Consider the following 19,064-nt stretch of genomic DNA (forward strand, 5'->3'; position numbering starts at 1 on the left):
AAGGTAAATCCCTTAATCAACAGAAGTGATTTTAGCTAATTTTATTATTACTGGTATAGCATTCTTTCAGATCACAGTGCTCTCAGGCAAGATGGGTCCCTATCTTTGTGAATTTCAAATTATCCTAGAATCAGTAGACACCCAAGGGGTTTAGCCTCTGGAAGATCCCAGACAATACATTCTGAAGGAGGAGATTTTAGCAAACACAAATCTCATTTCAACACTTCCACCACAGTAGGTGCCCACCCATGAATGATTCGTCCAACTCATCAGCTAAGAATTGCTCTTTATAAAGTCAGCTTTTTCCACTACTGAGCTCACCATTCGTCTTCACTACAAGTCTGTAAGGTATGTATTACTATCCCTATTTTCTTATGAGAAATCTGAGGTACAGAGGAATTAAAGACCAGCTGAAAAGAATTTATACTCCAGTTAGTTTGACTTCTAAACCCCAGGCTCCACTGGGCCAGCAGTAGGCAGTTAGGAAGAATACATGTTCTTGAGGTGTTTTACCTCAAAAGGGTGCCCTGCTAGGCTGTTGGGTAATAGTGGACACTAGCACTTTATTTTAGAGATTCGTGTTAGAGATGCATGTTAACATATTGAAGGTGCCGAGGAATCCTGTACGGAAGAAACCTGTTTAATCCTGTCTCTCCTGAACTTATTTGATGGTGGGACCTTTTTTTGCCTTATTCGTGGAATCATAAACCACACAGAACCACTCTTCCACAAACATACTTTGGAAAACCTGTCACCAGGCCAAACTGCCTTCTGATTAAAATCCTACTTGATTGAACAACAGATACTCTGAGACACCTTCTGGTGGTCAGTATTGTTCCCTCCCTTTTCTTATCCCTTTCATCTGATGAGACTCAGGGAGCATTACCAGTTCAGTCTGCAGACTCCTCTTATTCATTTAAGAGCCCAGACACAGCACAGTGTTCCACTGGGAAGGCAGTGGTGGAAGGGGCCTGTCTTGCCTATGGGTTTCAGCCCCAGGCAAGTTCACTATGGATTCAGTGTGACCAAAGAAAATGACAGCAAAACATTCTTGGGGTGAAAGGGTTATACCCAAGTTTATTTCCAGGTGGCAGGTCAGTCACTAGAATCCCATTCACTCAGAGCGAGTCTGCAGGCAGCAAGCTAGTCTCTGCCTCTGGGCCCCTCTGTCTGCACAGCTGTCCTCTGGGCCCCTCTGTTCACACAGCCATCCTCTGGGCCTCTGTCCTTGGTGCTGCCACCATGCCAGCCTCTGCTCTGCTCTCCTGCAGCCTTGCAGCCCTGCCACGGTGTCGCGCCCAGAGCACTGGGCGGAGCTCTTTTTATAGAGTCAACGGCCATGTATTGCCCACAGATGTGCAGTGAGCTAGTCAACCAGGGCCCAGTGAGAATCCTGGCCACAGGAACTCTCATTTTATCCACAGGGCCTCTTTAGCACTGTCTACCAGGGACTCCCATGCCCCACTCTATGCCCTTTCATTGTATTGGGTCACAGACATCAGGTGACAGAACCCCCGTTTCCTGAATACCAAAGAGAACGCAGCAAGGTGAGCCTTAAGGGGTGTTTGTCCCCCTTGCTCACATCTGCACCGTCCAAGGGGGAAGGATTAGACCTGCCTACCTAACTCCCACTTTGGGGGCTGGGATGTAGTGCCAGTTGAATGACTATGGGTTCTGGGTTTGGGTTCCTCAGGGCCAGAGTCAAGAGTAGGAATTTCTCACAAAAGCCAGCATTTCTTTTTTTTTTTTTTATTAAGGTATCATTGATATACACTCTTATGAAGGTTTCACAAGAAAAACAATGTGATTATTACATTCACCCTTATTATCAAGTCCCCCGCCAATACCCCACTGCAGTCACTGTCTATCAGTGTAGTAAGATGCCACAGAGTCACTACTTGTCTTCTCTGAGCTACATTTTCTTCCCTGTGTCCCCACACACGCCATGTGCACCAATCATGATACCCCACAATCCCCTTCGTCCTCCCTCCCCACCCGACCTGCCCTCCCCTACCCCTCCCTTTGGTAACCACTAGTCCCTTCTTGGAGTCTGTGAGTCTGCTGCTATTTTGTTCCTTCAGTTTTGCTTTGTTGTTATACTCCACTTCTAATGCTGACAGAAGGTAGGAAATGGAAGAAATCCATTAGATTTCCCGAATAAAGGAAAATCCCCAAGTCATTTTTTATCACCTTTGCAGCTGGCTGGAGATGCCCTCAGAGGCACATACACTGCTTAAAAACTTATTTCCCTCTCTGCCTGATTTAAGTGGGTGATTGCCATCTAGGCTGGGCAGTGTGTTAGGGTTAGGAAGTGGCATCTGGCCTTAATCAGCTCTTGTGGCAAGACCTACAATGAACTGACTCTTTTTCTTTTTTTGTTTACCCTGTTACCTTAGGGAGAAAAACAGTTTAAAAATGACTTGCTTAATAATTATTATTTGATAATTAAAAATTCTAATAGCAAAACTTTTTCTGAGAGATACTGCTTTATTTATTTATTTCCTGGAAAAGGAAAATTGAGATTGAAAAATATCACTTCCTATGGTTGAATTACTATTGCCTATTCAATGCCCAGTTCTTATGTAGTCATAAAAAGGGGTAGAGAAAAAGAGCATAAAGATGTAAGCAAAGCCCGAGGTAGACAGGGAGAGCAGTATTTCTCAAACTGAGATACTTTGCCTGTGTCAAGGTCCTCTGAAGGTTACCCTCTAATTGCAGATTCCCAGGCCCAAGGGACTGCTTGAATCTAAGTATTGGTGGTAAAGCCTGGGAGTCTGCAGTTTTTAATAACCTCCCCAGTAAGTCTTGTGATGCTCGTATTGGAGAGCACGGATCTGGGCACCTGGAGAAGGTTACCAGGACTAGGTGAACCACTTCAAAGGGTGATGAAGGTCCCAGCAGATGTGTTCTCATAGGCACTGCAGATAACTTTTGAGAAATTTCTGCTTATAGAGGGAAGGCAGCTGATGGGTAAATAGTGCCTCAATTTCAAAAATGAGAAAAGAGTAGATGCCAGAAGCCACGGCCTTATCAGCCTGATACGACCTCTGGAAAAATTCTGTTCCAGATGGAGTCAAAGCATTTAGAGGAAAATGTGATGATCACTAGGCATCATTATGGGTTTGCTAAGACATTATTTCTATAAGAGATTTTCAAATTTTGCTGCACATTAGAATCATCTGAGAAGCTTTAAAAAATCTTCATGCCCAACCCCCACCCAGTACCAATTACATCAGAATGTCTGGGAATGGGACCCAGGTATCAGTATTTTTTAAAACCCCAGAGATTCTAATTGAATGAGGTTCAGTCTGAGCACTGGGAGTTTTAAAAGCTCCCCAGGTGATGCATTGTGCACCACAGTTTGACAACGAATTCGTCTATAATACAACCAATCTACATTAGGCAGGTTGCCTCACTTCCTTGCACTTTGTGTAAATTCAAGGTAATTTTTAAGTTCTCTCGTACCTTTAAACTTTCAAGACTCTGTTATTAAAAATCATGCCAAATTGATTATCTTTCTTCCATCCTTCCTTCTTCCCTCTTCCTCCTCCTCCTCTCATGTCTCTGCTGCTGCTGCTGGGATACCCTGGAATGTCAAAGGTATCAAATATATATCTTAATTACATTAAAATATTTAGCAAAAATTCCCAGGATGTCTCCTAGATAAGTAAGACTTTATGATAGGCGAATTTACCATCTAAGTGAACAAATAAGCTCAGAGTAAGGATGTAACGGATCTGTGGGGTCCCTGGAGAATGGGCTGGAGTGGAATGTCACAGAGTCGTTCTGCCCCTGGAGCTGGCCTTGCTGACATTTTTTATCCATGATGTAGATAGGAGAATATGAAAGAAATGCCTATTGAATTTGGGAATAACCCAAAGTTTCGGAGGGTTAATTAATTCACTTCATTAAAGAATCAGGACAAGCTCTGATCAGAATTTCTGTTTATTAAGGTTATTACTGTTTTAAAAACATTTCTGTAATTCAAATATTTTGCTCATTTAATTTTCCCCTTTCTTTAGTTGAGTCAAAATTTCGAAGCTCTTACTGTAGTCCTAACGGTAAAATAGGCATGCCTGGTAGGGTCCCAAGTTGGTTGTTCTCTGACTTTGTTCCTATCAAGAAATGCAAATAAATTAGATCAGGTTGGTTTGGAGCATCACAAAATAAAGGAAACATCACCCAAGAAAGCCATGAGGTGGGATACTACAGAAAAGAATTCTGAGAAACACTCCCATGGAGTGATTGTGGAGGATGCAATTGAGCAGTTTCCACTTGTGAGTGTATGGGTAGGCCTGGAGGAGGCTTGGTAACCCCTGGAGAGCTTGTTTAAAAAGGGCACTCCCACAATTTCTGATGTGGGATTCTTAGTCTGGGGCAGTTCTTGAGCCTCGTTTTTTAAAAACTAGCACCCCAACTGACTGAGAAATATCGTCAAGGAACTCATTTTGATTTGAATTTTGGCATAGTTGTTTAAATATGTTGTTTTTGCCTCCAATCTGTGTATTCAAAAAGCTCAAATAGATTTCATTATTTGGAGCTTAAAACCAAAACAGTTGAATTACGTCAGAGCCTTCATATTCCATTCCCTATATTTCAACTAGAAAATTGTACGCTTTTACACTTCCATTTATCATTTCGTCTTTAATGCTTTATTTTATACAGACCTTGATCTGACCTAGACTCTGGGAAAATATAATTTATGTGTAGCAGAAAAGCAATCTATAGTTGCTTTGTTGCTGCTGCTGTGTTTTGGAAAATAAACCAGCGTTAGATTATGTCTGATCACTTTCCACATCACATGGTGAATAGCAGTTGAGAAGCATAAAATGAATCCTGCTGAGCAGCCCTTAGATACCTTGTTAACAGTGCTTCCCTCTCTCCCTCCCTCACGTCTTCCTCATCAAATCTATGACTGAAGCGGATCAGCTGAGGAGTGGCTCTTCACAGCATGAAGGGAGGCTCTTCACACACTTTTGGAATGAGATGTTGAATCCATTACGTGAGCAATTTCGAAGACATGGGCTGTAGTGCTTCATCTTCATTGAAAGACCAGAAATCTGAGACAGGTGAATGCCAGGAGCGTGCATGAATGAAAAGGGGAGAGTGAGCCAGATTCAGTCTCTCCCCCTTTCTCTTTTACTCACCTGCTTCTCCAGCTGCCCTGGGTGATTTTGCACGAGGCATCATTTCTTGAACTGAAGGTTAAATATTGGGATAGTATGGGAAACTTCCTTTAGAAAGATGTGGCTTTGAATTTATAATGTACCATAAAGCATTATCTAGGAGATATTTTGTGTTTGATTTGATTTCAGTTGAAAATGTACCAATATAAAATCTTAATTTAGAACTCAGTGGCAGGGAACAAGAAAGCCTCTAAAAATTTATGTCTGTTTATTCAATATACTTATAAATAGCTATATCCACACCTATGTGACATTTAGTAGCATCATTGAAATTTTATTAGATTTTATAACAATGATCAGACTATTTTTAATAGCTATTCAACACAGAACTTCATACGATTTGCCTCATGTTTTTAGATTATTGTAGGTAGAATTTGGGAAACACCAGATCATCTACTTCCCCAAAAGTGTTTTGTTGCTAAATAGATGACATGCCCTCAACCACCCCATATAAATTAGAGGTTTAAATATTTTCTTTATTTTGTACTGAGGTTCCTTCTCAGAGCTACTAGAATCTAGCTGATACTTGTGTGTTTAAAGGACGTAGTTTCCACAAGCAAATTAAAATAAAAACAAGCTGGGACGATTATGTGAATGATTTGCTCTTAAGCTCCATTCCTTTGTTATCTAGGTTACAGATAATTTTCCTAATTTCTATTCCACATCTTGATTTTGGAAGTTTACTCAGGCTTAATAATGGAGAGTTTAGGTTGCAGAGTGCTCCATACTAATTGGTGCAGGATGTTTTCCTTTGGGAGTGAAATGCTGTTCTCCCTCCCATTTGACTTGTGCTGCTGAATTAGCAAGCTAATCCTTGCCAGTAGGGACATGGGAGATGCACCAACGCTTTCAGATCTATAAGCACATCATGAAATAAATCTTTCAAAATTCCATATAAACTAACTCTATGGTAGAAATTTATTATAAAAGAGTAATGATCTTTGTATACCTGGGATTACCCAAAGTACTTCAAATTTAGCCAAATTTCTTAGGTTTTTTAAAAAAAAGGCCAAGCCCAACCTGTAAAATAAACACTCTCTTTTTGAAATACTTTTCGACTTTTAAAATGTTGCATCATGTAAATGGAAACATTAGCTTAGATTTTGGGCTTGCTTTTTCTTTTAAATAATTTGTTGAGGTGAAATTCATATAACAAAGAATGAAAAATTTTAAAGGGAACCATCCAGTGGCTTTTGGTGCATTTACAGTGTTGTGTAACCCCCACTTTTATCTAGTTCCAAAGCATTTCCATCACTCCAAAGTAAAGCCCCTTATCTGTTAAACAACTTCTCCCTATTTCCTTTTCCCCCCAGCCCATAGGAACCGCCAATCTGTATTTTCTCTCTATGAATTTACCCATTCTGGACATGCCACGTCAGTGGAATTATAGACAGTGTGATCTTTTGTGTTAGGCTTCTTTCACTTAGCATAATGTTTTTGAGGTTTATCCATGTTGGAGCATCTATCAGTACTTAATTCCTTTTAAAGGTTGAGTAATATTCCATGTATGTATATAACACATTTTGTTTATCCATTCATTTGTTGATGGACATTTGGGTTGTTTCTAGCTTTTTGGCTGCTGTGAATAGTGATGTTTTGGACATGAGTGCATGTATACTTGCTTGAGACCCCGTTTTCAACTCTTTTGGGTACATAGCTAGGAGTGAAATTGCAGGGTTATATGGTAATTCTATGTTTAACGTTTTGAGGAAATGCCCTTTTGATTATATGCATCCTAGTGGGTATGAAGTAGTATCTCAGGGTTTTCATTTGCAACTCTTTAATGACAAGTGATATGGAGTATCTTTTCAGGTGTTTATTAGCCATTTATACATCTTCTTTGGAAAAAATTCTATTTAATGTTTTACTGGTGTAAACAATGCTGCTACTATGAACATTCATATACAAGTTATTGTGTAAACACATGTTTTAGTTCTCTTGAGTATATACCTAGGAGAAGAATTGCTGGGTTATATGGTAGCTCAATGTTTAACTTTTTTTTTTTTTTAATTTTTTGAGAGGGCATCTCTCATATTTATTGATCAAATGGTTGTTAACAACAATAAAATTCAGTATAGGGGGGTCAACGCTCAATGTACAATCATTAATCCATCTCAAGCCTAATTCTCGTCAGTCTCCAATCTTCTGAAGCATAACGAACAAGTTCTTACATGGTGAACAAATTCTTACATAGTGAATAAATTCTTACATGGTGAACAGTACAAGGGCATTCATCACAGAAACTTTCGGTTTTGATCATGCATTATGACCTATAAACAATCAGGTCAAATATGAATATTCGTTTGATTTTTTTTTTTTGAGTGAATATAATTAACCTTTATTTTCTAAAGTTTATGTTTATTTATTTATTTATTTATTTTTTTGAGAGGGCATCTCTCATATTTATTGATCAAATGGTTGTTAACAACAATAAAATTCAGTATAGGGGGGTCAACGCTCAATGTACAATCATTAATCCATCTCAAGCCTAATTCTCGTCAGTCTCCAATCTTCTGAAGCATAACGAACAAGTTCTTACATGGTGAACGAATTCTTACATAGTGAATAAATTCTTACATGGTGAACAGTACAAGGGCAGTCATCACAGAAACTTTTGGTTTTGATCATGTAATATGACCTATAAACAATCAGGTCAAATATGAATATTCGTTTGATTTTTGTACTTGATTTATATGTTGATCCCACATTTCTCCTATTATTATTATTATTTTTATTTTTAATAAAATGCTGAAGTGGTAGGTAGATGCAAGATAAAGGTAGAAAACATAGTTTAGTGCTGTAAGAGGGCAAATGTAGATGATCAGATGATCAGGTGTGTGCCTATGGACTAAGTGTTAATCCAGGCTAGACAAGGGCAGCAAGACATCCACGGATGCAGAAGATTTCTCTCAGAGCAGGGGGGGTGAGGTTCTGCGCCTCACCTCTGTTGGTCCCCAAATTCTCACCTGATGGCCCCCCTGTGACTGTGCCTGTCTTAGGTTGTTCCTCCCTTGAGGAATCTTACCCATCTCTGGCTAACCAGTCATCTTCCGGGGCCATACAGGGAAATGTAAAGTTGGTAAGTGAGAGAGAAGCCATATTGTTTGCAAAGGTTAGCTTTTTACTTCTTTGCAGATTTATGCCCTGTGGCTTCTATGCCCAGCACTTGTCTCAAGGTATCTTTACCACCTGGAGGAATTATGATACTCGGTAAATTCGATATGAGGCACGAATTCTATTTAAGGGTTGTAATTAGGAAGGAAGAAGAAAAGCTATAGATGTAGCATATGAAGGAAACATGGGAGGATTGATTATTTCTTTGACATATCTTCTTGTGGAGTACCTTAAGTATGTATAGGTTTTAAACTACTAACTAATTTGCACACACATATTAACATAATAGGAATACGGTGACATAAACAAAGCAAATCTATAATTACCATCCATCTCCAGTGAAGCCAAGAAAACCATTTAGGCACCCTAGGCATTTGTGAAAATTTATCTATGATATGATGGATATTGTCCAACTGTACTTGAACCATCAGACAAATTAAAGCAGCCCATTTCTGGGATCTGTTCACATCCCATATGTTCTTTTAACCATAGATAGTCTATAGTCATGAGATTTTGGAGTGCTACAACTTGCACCCCTCCCAACTCCTGGTTGAGTTCCAACAGTACAGATCCGGTCAAATTCGTTGTCTCACTGTATGCACCTGCCAGCCTAGACATCTCCCTCCTCATTCCAATGGCAAGTCCAGGAGACGGTGGGCTGGATGCAGCCACAACCACAGCATCGTCCGGATACCTGTGGAGACTTTTTGATGATCATCCCCCGGCACAAGTCCTCCACGGAGTGCTGATGCCAGAAGCTCCTCCTCCTATCGTATCTTAGTTCATTTTCTGGGTATCCAAGCTAGGCCTTGATCTTCTGCATAGAAACAAACAGACCCTTTGCCCACACTTTGACATGCCCTCTATACCACTGTGCAGAACTCATTGGAGGTCAGCACACAGTAACTGCTTTTTTTTTTTTTTAATTAAGAGAAAGGAATATTATCAGAAAAGAGTACCTGCATAGCTGATCATCTGACACCCTTTAAGTGATCAACATTAAGGATATTTAAAGCATGCGTTGATCTTTGATTTACCAATAGTTTTATCCTGTCAAGGAGTAATCCCCCTTTTCTTTCTTTCTTTCTTTCTTTTTTTTTTTTTTTAATCTTTAATCTACACTTACATGAAGAATACTATGTTTACTATGCTCTCCCCTATATCAGGTCCCCCCTAACAACCACATTACGGTTACTGTCCATCAGCTTAGCAAAATGTTGTAGAGTCACTACTTGTCCTCTCTGTGTTGTGCAGCCCACCCTCCCCTTTCTCCCTCCCCTCCATGCATGCTAATCTTAATACCCCCTTCTTCTTCCCCCCCTATCCCTCCCTGCCCACCTATCCTCCCCAGTTCCTTTCCCTTTGGTACCTGTTAGTCCATTTTTGGGTTCTGTAATTCCGCTGCTGTTTTGTTCCTTCAGTTTTTCCTTTGTTCCTATACTCCTCAGATGAGTGAAATCATTTGGTATTTCTCTTTCTCCGCTTGGCTTATTTCACTGAGCATAATACTCTCCAGCTCCATCCATGTTGCTTCAAATGGTTGGATTTTTCCACTTCTTATGGCTGAGTAGTATTCCATTGTGTATATGTACCACATCTTCTTTATCCATTCATCTACAGATGGACATTTAGGTTGCTTCCAATTCTTGGCTATTGTAAATAGTGCTGCGATAAACATAGGGGTGCATCTGTCTTTCTCAAACTTGATTGCTGCGTTCTTAGGGTAAATTCCTAGGAGTGGAATTCCTGGGTCAAATGGTAGGTCTGTTTTGAGCATTTTGATGAACCTCCATACTGCTTTCCACAATGGTTGAACTAATTTACATTCCCACCAGCAGTGTAGGAGGGTTCCCCTTTCTCCACAGCCTCGCCAACATTTGTTGTTGTTTGTCTTTTGGATGGCAGCTATCCTTACTGGTGTGAGGTGATACCTCATTGTAGTTTTAATTTGCATTTCTCTGATAATTAGCGATGTGGAGCATCTTTTCATGTGTCTCTTGGCCATCTGCATTTCTTTTTTGGAGAACTGTCTGTTCAGTTCCTCTGCCCATTTTTTAATTGGGTTATTTGTTTTTTGTTTGTTGAGGCGTGTGAGCTCTTTATATATTCTGGACGTCAAGCCTTTATCGGATGTGTCATTTTCAAATATATTCTCCCATACTGTAGGGTTCCTTTTTGTTCTATTGATGGTGTCTTTCGCTGTACAGAAGCTTTTCAGCTTAATGTAGTCCCACTTGCTCATTTTTGCTGTTGTTTTCCTTGCCCGGGGAGATATGTTCAAAAAGAGGTCACTCATGTTTATGTCTAAGAGGTTTTTGCCTATGTTTTTTTCCAAGAGTTTAATGGTTTCATGACTTACATTCAGGTCTTTGATCCATTTTAAGTTTACCTTTGTATATGGGGTTAGACAATGGTCCAGTTTCATTCTCCTACATGTAGCTGTCCAGTTTTGCCAGCACCATCTGTTGAAGAGACTGTCATTTTGCCATTGTATGTCCATGGCTCCTTTATCAAATATTAATTGACCATATATGTTTGGGTTAATTTCTGGGGTCTCTAATCTGTTCCACTGGTCTGTGGCTCTGTTCTTGTGCCAGTACCAAATTGTCTTGATTACTATGGCTTTGTAGTAGAGCTTGAAGTTGGGGAGTGAGATCCCCCCTACTTTATTCTTCTTTTTCAGGATTGCTTTGGCTATTTGGGGTCTTTGGTGTTTCCATATGAATTTTTGAATTATTTGTTCCAATTCATTGAAGAATGTTGCTGGTAATTTGAGAGGGATTGCATCAAATCTGTATATTGCTTTGGGCAGGATGGCCATTTTGACGATATTAATTCTTCCTAGCCATGAGCATGGGATGAGTTTCCATTTATTAGTGTCCCCTTTAATTTCTCTTAAGAGTGACTTGTAGTTTTCAGAGTATAAGTCTTTCACTTCTTTGGTTAGGTTTATTCCTAGGTATTTTATTCTTTTTGATGCAATGGTGAATGGAATTTTTTTCCTGATTTCTCTTTCTATTGATTCGTTGTTAGTGTATAGGAAAGCTACAGATTTCTGTGTGTTAATTTTGTATCCTGCAACTTTGCTGTATTCCGATATCAGTTCTAGTAGTTTTGGAGTGGAGTCTTTAGGGTTTTTTATGTACAGTATCATATCATCTGCAAATAGTGACAGTTTAACTTCTTCTTTACCAATCTGGATTCCTTGTATTTCTTTGTTTTGTCTGATTGCCGTGGCTAGGACCTCCAGTACTATGTTAAATAACAGTGGGGAGAGTGGGCATCCCTGTCTGGTTCCCGATCTCAGTGGAAATGCTTTCAGCTTCTCGCTGTTCAGTATAATGCTGGCTGTGGGTTTATCATATATGGCCTTTATTATGTTGAGGTACTTGCCCTCTATTCCCATTTTGCTGAGAGTTTTTATCATGAATGGATGTTGAATTTTGTCAAATGCTTTTTCAGCATCTATGGAGATGATCATGTGGTTTTTGTCTTTCTTTTTGTTGATGTGGTGGATGATGTTGATGGATTTTCGAATGTTGTACCATCCTTGCATCCCTGGGATGAACCCCACTTGGTCATGGTGTATGATCCTTTTGATATACTGTTGAATTCTGTTTGCTAATATTTTATTGAGTATTTTTGCATCTACATTCATCAGGGATATTGGTCTGTAATTTTCTTTTTTGGTGGGGTCTTTGCCTGGTTTTGGTATTAGGGTGATGTTGGCCTCATAGAATGAGTTTGGGAGTATTCCCTCTTCTTCTATTTTGTGGAACACTTTAAGGAGAATGGGTATTATGTCTTCTCTGTGTGTCTGATAAAATTCCGAGGTAAATCCGTCCGGCCCCGGGGTTTTGTTCTTGGGTAGTTTTTTGATTACTGTTTCAATTTCTTTGCTCGTAATTGGTTTGTTTAACTTTTGTGTTTCTTCCTTGGTCAGTCTTGGGAGGTTGTATTTTTCTAGGAAGTTGTCCATTTCTTCTAGGTTTTCCAGCTTGTTGGCATATAGGTTTTCATAGTAGTCTTTAATAATTCTTTGTATTTCTGTGGAGTCTGTCGTGATTTTTCCATTCTCATTTCTGATTATGTTGATTTGTGTTGACTCTCTTTTTCTCTTAATAAGTTGGGCTAGAGGCTTATCTATTTTGTTTATTTTCTCGAAGAACCAGCTCTTGGTTTCATTGATTTTTGCTATTGTTTTATTCTTCTGAATTTTGTTTATTTCTTCTCTGATCTTTATTATGTCCCTCCTTCTGCTGACTTTAGGCCTCATTTGTTCTTCTTTTTCCAGTTTTAATAATTGTGATGTTAGACTATTCATTTGGGATTGTTCTTCCTTCTTCAAGTGTGCCTGGATTGCTATATACTTTCCTCTTAAGACTGCTTTCGCTGCATCCCACAGAAGTTGGGGCTTAGTGTTGTTGTTGTTGTCATTTGTTTCTATATATTCCTTGATCTCTATTTTGATTTGTTCATTGATCCATTGATTATTTAGTAGCATGTTGTTAAGCCTCCATGTGTTTGTGAGCCTTTTTGTTTTCTTTGTAGAATTTATTTCTACTTTCATACCTTTGTGGTCTGAAAAATTGGTTGGTAGAATTTCAATATTGTGGAATTTACTGAGGCTCTTTTTGTGAGCTAGTATGTGGTCTATTCTGGAGAATGTTCCATGTGCACTTGAGAAGAATGTATATCCTGTTGCTTTTGGATGTAGAGTTCTATAGATGTCTATTAGGTCCATCTGTTCTAGTGTGTTGTTCAGTGCCTGTGTGTCTTTACTTATTTTCTGCCCGGTGGATCTATCCTTTGGGGTGAGTGGTGTGTTGACGTCTCCTACAATGAATGCATTGCAGTCTATTTCCCTCTTTAGTTCTGTTAGTATTTGCTTCACATATGCTCGTGCCCCTGTATTGGGTGCATATATATTTAGAATGGTTATATCCTCTTGTTGGACTGAGCCCTTTATCATTATGTAGTATCCTTCTTTATCTCTTGTTACTTTCTTTGTTTTGAAGTCTATTTTGTCTGATATTAGTACTGCAACCCCTGCTTTCTTCTCACTGTTGTTTGCCTGAAATATGTTTTTCCATCCCTTGACTTTTAGTCTATGCTTATCTTTGGGTTTAAGGTGAGTTTCTTGTAAGCAGCATATAGATGGGTCTTGCTTTTTTATCCATTCTATTACTCTATGTCTTTTGATTGGTGCATTAAGTCCATTTACATTTACGGTGACTATTGAGAGATATGTACTTATTGCCATTGCAGGCTTTAGATTCGTGGTTACCAAAGGTTCAAGGTTAGCTTCTTTAGTATCTTACTGCCTAACTTAGCTCGCTTATTGAGCTGTTATATACACTGTCTGGAGATTCTTTTCTTCTCTCCCTTCTTATTCCTCCTCCTCCATTCTTCATATGTTGTGTGTTTTGTTCTGTGCTCTTTTTAGGGGTGCTCCCATCTAGAGCAGTCCCTGTAGGATGCCCTGTAGAGGTGGTTTGTGGGAAGCAAATTCCCTCAGCTTTTGCTTGTCTGGGAATTGTTTAATCCCGCCATCATATTTAAATGATAGTCGTGCTGGATACAGTATCCTTGGTTCAATGCCCTTCTGTTTCATTGCATTAAGTATATCATGCCATTCTCTTCTGGCCTGTAGGGTTTCTGTCGAGAAGTCTGATGTTAGCCTGATTGGTTTTCCTTTATAGGTGACCTTTTTCTCTCTAGCTGCCTTTAAAACTCTTTCCTTGTCCTTGATCCTTGCCATTTTAATTATTATGTGTCTTGGTGTTGTCCTCCTTGGATCCTTTCTGTTGGGAGTTCTGTGTAATTCCATGGTCTGTTCGATTATTTCCTCCCCCAGTTTGGGGAAGTTTTCAGCAATTATTTCTTCAAAGAGACTTTCTATCCCTTTTCCTCTTTCTTCCTCTTCTGGTATCCCTATAATACGAATATTATTCCTTTTGGCTTGGTCACATATTTCTCTTAGTGTTGTTTCATTCCTGGAGATCCTTTTATCTCTCTCTATGTCAGCTTCTATACGTTCCTGTTCTCTGGCTTCTATTCCTTCAATGGCCTCTTGCATCTTATCCATTCTGCTTATAAATCCTTCCAGGGATTGTTTCACGTCTGTGATCTCCTTCCTGACATCTGTGATCTCCTTCCGGACTTCATCCCACTGCTCTTGCATTTTTCTCTGCATCTCATCCCACTGCTCTTGCATTTTTCTCTGCATCTCATTCCATTGCTCTTGCATTTTTCTCTGCATCTCTGTCAGCATGTTCATGATTTTTATTTTGAATTCTTTTTCAGGAGGACTAGTTAGGTCTGTCTCCCTCTCAGGTGTTGTCTCTGTGATCTTTGTCTGCCTGTAGTTTTGCCTTTTCATGGTGATAGAGATAGTTTGCAGAGCTGGTACAAGTGACCGCTGGAAGAGCTTCCCTTCTTGTTGGTTTGTGGCCTTCCTCTCCTGGGAGAATAGCGACCTCTAGTGGCTTGTGCTGGGCAGCTGTGCGCAGACAGGGTTTCTGCTTCCTGCCCAGTTGCTATGGGGTTTATCTCCGCTGTTGCTGTGGGCTTGGCCTGGCTGGGGCTGTTCCTCCAAAATGGTGGAGCCCCGTTGGAGGGGGAGCGGCCGGGAGGCTATTTATATCCGTAAGGGGCCTCTGTGCTCCCTGCTGCCCAGGGGGTTAGAGTGCCCAGAGATCCCCAGATTCCCTGCCTCTGGTCTAAGTGACCTGTCCTGCCCCTTTAAGACTTCCAAAAAGCACTCTCCAAACCAAAACAACAGCAGCAACAATGAGAGAGGGAACAGAAAGAAAAAAAAAGGAAAAAACACGCGATTTTTTTTTTGTCCTCAGGTGCCGGTCCCAGGCACCCGCTCACTGGTCCTGCTGCCCTGTCTCCCTAGCACCAGGGTCCCTGTCCTTTCAAGGCTTCCAAAAAGCACCCACCCACCGGTCCTGCAGGGAAAGAACGCTCGATATTCTTTGTCCTCAGGCGCTGGTCCCAGGCACCCGCTCACCAGTCCCGCCGCCCTGCCTCCCTAGCACCGGGGTCCCTATCCCTTTAAGGCTTCCAAAAAGCACTCGCCAAAAAGAGAGAAAAAAAGGGGAAAAACAGGCGATTTCCTCCGTCTTCAGGTGCCGGTCTCAGGCACCCGCCCACCGGTCCCACAGGGAAAAACGCGGGATATTCTTTGTCCTCAGGCGCCAGTCCCAGGCACCCGCTCACCAGACCCGCTGCCCTGCCTCCCTAGCACCGGGGTCCCTGTCCCTTTAAGGCTTCCAAAAAGTGCTCGCCAAAAAGAGAAAAAAAAAAGGGAAAAAACGCGCGATTTCCTCCGTCCTCAGGCACTGGTCTCAGGCACCCGCCCGCCGGTTCCGCAGGGCGAAACGCGGGATATTCTTTGTCCTCAGGCATTGGTCCCAGGCACCTGCTCACCGGTCCCACCACCCTGCCTCCCTAACAACGGGGGCCCGTCCCTTTAAGGCTTCCAAAAAGCACTCGCCAAAAAAAAACTGCTCCGGTTTCTTTCCACCCGCCGGGAGCCGGGGGGAGGGGCGCTCGGGTCCCGCCAGGCCAGGGCTTGTATCTTACCACCTTCGCAAGGCGCTGGGTTCTTGCAGGTGTGGATGTGGTCTGGATGTTGTCCTGTGTCCTGTTGTCTCTATTTTAGGAAGATTTTTCTTTGTTATATTTTCATAGCTCTATGTGTTTTTGGGAGGAGATTTCCACTGCTCTACTCACGCCGCCATCCTGGCTCCGCCCTCCCAATGTTTAACATTTTGAGAAACTTCCAAAGTGTTTTCCCAACTGGATCACTTTTTTAAAATAGCAGCTTTATTGAGATACAATTTACATACCACACAATTCACCAATTTAAAGTGTATAACTCAATGATTTTTAGTGTATTCACAGAGCTATACAGTCATCATTGCGATCAATTTTAGAACATTTTCATCATCCTATCCCTGAAAACCATGAGCAGTCATTCCCCTCACCCCCACTTCCCCAGCCCGAGGCAATCACTAATCTACTTTCTGTCTCTATAGATTTGGCCTGTTCTGGACATTTCATGTAAACATAATCAGACAATATGGAGTCTTTCTTGTCTGACTTCTTTCATTCAGCATAATGTTTTTGAAGTTCATCATGTTTTAGCATGAATCAGAACTTCATTCCTTTTTATTGCTGATTAATAATCCATTGTATGAATATGCCACATAGTGTTCCTCCATTCATTAGTTGATGGATGTTTGGATTGTTTCCACTTTTTTGCTGTTGTAAACAATGCTACTACTATGAACATTCATGTACAAGTTATTGTGTAAACACATGTTTTAGTTCTCTTGAGTATATACCTAAGAGTAGAATTGCTGGGTCATATGGTACCTCAATGTTTAACATTTTGAGAAACTTCCAAACTGTTTTCCCAAGTGGCTGCACCATTCTACCTTCCCACCAGCCATGTATGGTGGTTCCAATTTTTCCACATCCTCAGCAGCACTTGTTGTTGTCTGCCCTTTTGATTATATGCATCCTAGTGGGTATGAAGTAGTATCTCAGGGTTTTCATTTGCAGCTCTTTAATGACAAATGATATGGAGTATCTTTTCTGGTGTTTATTAGCCATTTGTAGATCTTCTTTGGAGAAATGTCTATTCATTTATCCATTTCTAACTGAGTTATTTATTTTCATAGTATTTTGTTTTAGGAGTTCTTTATATATTCTAGTTATAAGTCACATCAAATATACGACTTGCAAATATTTTCTCCCATTCAGTGGGCTATCTTCTTGCTTTCTTAATGATGGCCTTCGATACACAAAGGCCTTTAATTTTGATGATACCCAATTTATTTTTTCTTTGGTTGCTTGTGTTTTTGGTATCATATCTAAGAATTGATTGCTAAATCCAAGATTATTTAGGCTTATGTCTTCTTCTGAGAGTTCTATAGTTTTAGCTCTTACATTTAGGTTTTTCATCTATTTTGAGTTAATTTTCATATATGATATGAGGTAGGGGTACAAATTTACTTTTTGCGTATGGATGTCCAGTTGTCCTAGCACCATTTGTTGAAAAGACTATTCTTTCCCCATTGAATGATCTTGGCACTGTTGTCAAAAATCAAATGACTGTAGATGTGAGGGTTTAATTCTGGACTTTCAATTCTATTCCATTGATCTATGTATCTATCCTTATGTTAGTACCATACCATCTTGATTATTGTAGCTTTTGTAGAAAGTTTTGAAATTGGGAGTGTGAGTCCTTCAACTCTGTTTCTCTTTTTTCAAAATTGTTTTGGCTTTCTGGGTCCCTTGCATTGTATATGAATTTTAGGATCAATTTGTCAGTTTCTCAGAAGAAGCCAGCTGGAATGTTGATGGGTACTGCATTATCTATAGATCAATTTGAGGAGTATTGCCATCTTACCAGTTAAATCAACTGATTCATGAGCCCAGATGTCTTTCCATTTATTTAGGTCTTCCTTAATTTCTTCCAACAATGTTTTGTAGTGTTCAGAGTCTGTTTTACACTTTCTTTGTTAAATTTAGTCCAAGTATTTTATTCTTTTTTATACTATTATAAATGCAGTTGTTTTCTTAATTTCACTTTTGGATTATTCATTGTAGAAAAACAGTTTATTTTTGTGTATCTATCTTGTATCCTAAGGCTTTACTGAATCCATTTATTAGCTCCGATAGGTTTTTAGTGGATTCCTTAGAATTTTCTATTTACTAATCGTATCATCTACAAAGAGAGATAATTTTACTTCTTCCTTTCTCTTCTACATCTTTTATTTCATTTTCTTGCCTACTTATCTTGACTAGAACCTCTATACTGTTGAATAGAAATGTGAGAGTAAACACCCTTGTCTTGTTCCCAATCTTAGGGGAAAGTATTCAGTCTTTTACCTTTAAGTAAATTAGTTGTAGTTTTTTTGTAGATAATCTTTATCAAGTTGAGGAAGTGCATTCCTATTCCTAGTTTTTCCATTGTTTTTTATTGAGAATTGGTGTTTAATTTTATCAAAATGTTTTATCTGCATATATTGAGATGATCATATAGTTTTTTCCTTTATTGTGTAATAGAGTATTTGCTAATTAAATTTCAGATGTTGAACCAATTTTGCATTCCTGGGATAAATTCCACTTAGTCATGGTATATAATCCTTTTTATATGTTGCTGGATTCAGTTTGCCAGTATTGTTTAGAACTTTTGTATCTGTATTCATAAGAGGTGTTGGATATCAAAAAGATGGCTTTATTTTCCTGTGATATCTGTCTGGTTTTGATATCAAGATAATACGAGTGTCATAGACTGGTGGTTACCAATGGGGGAGGGATTGGTGTAGGTGGGTGGAGAAGGTGAGGGGGACAAAGGGGCACAAAAATTCTCAGTCGTAATATAAGTTAGTCACAGGGATGGTAGTACAGCATGGAGAATATAGCCAGTGATTCTGTAACATCTTCCTACGGTGACAGATACTAACCACACTACTGGGGGTGAGGATTTAGTAGTATGGGTAATTGTTGGACCACTGTGTTGTATACTTGAAACCAATATAAAATTGTATGTATAAAATAAAAAGATAAAAAGGGGAAAAATAAAACCTCAAAATCCAAAAAAAAGATACTACCAAGAGAAGAAGTCAATTAGTATATGGCCAGATTTACTTTACATACTAAGAATTCTTGCCTGTTTCCAAATGTTCTGGGTAGATGTAGATTATTTGGAGATTATTCAGCTAAAACTTCTTATGAATAAAA

At 39.7% G+C, this 19,064-nt stretch overlaps 1 protein-coding gene across 5 annotated transcripts in view; it reads left to right on the forward strand.

The window, feature by feature from the left end:
* Positions 1 to 19,064, forward strand: part of PPEF1 (protein phosphatase with EF-hand domain 1) — a 135,638-nt gene that overhangs the window by 22,002 nt on the left and 94,572 nt on the right. For all 5 annotated transcript variants that reach the window (XM_037020564.2, XM_073227603.1, XM_073227605.1 and 2 more), the window contains 2 exons: positions 236 to 348; positions 4,922 to 5,069. In XM_037020564.2, the coding sequence (XP_036876459.1) occupies positions 5,021 to 5,069 (49 nt within the window). In that variant the 5' untranslated portion in view covers positions 236 to 348; positions 4,922 to 5,020. The remainder of the gene's footprint in view (positions 1 to 235; positions 349 to 4,921; positions 5,070 to 19,064) is intronic.

The sequence above is a fragment of the Manis javanica genome, chromosome X (assembly GCF_040802235.1).
Source record: "Manis javanica isolate MJ-LG chromosome X, MJ_LKY, whole genome shotgun sequence".
Lineage (NCBI taxonomy): Eukaryota > Metazoa > Chordata > Mammalia > Pholidota > Manidae > Manis > Manis javanica.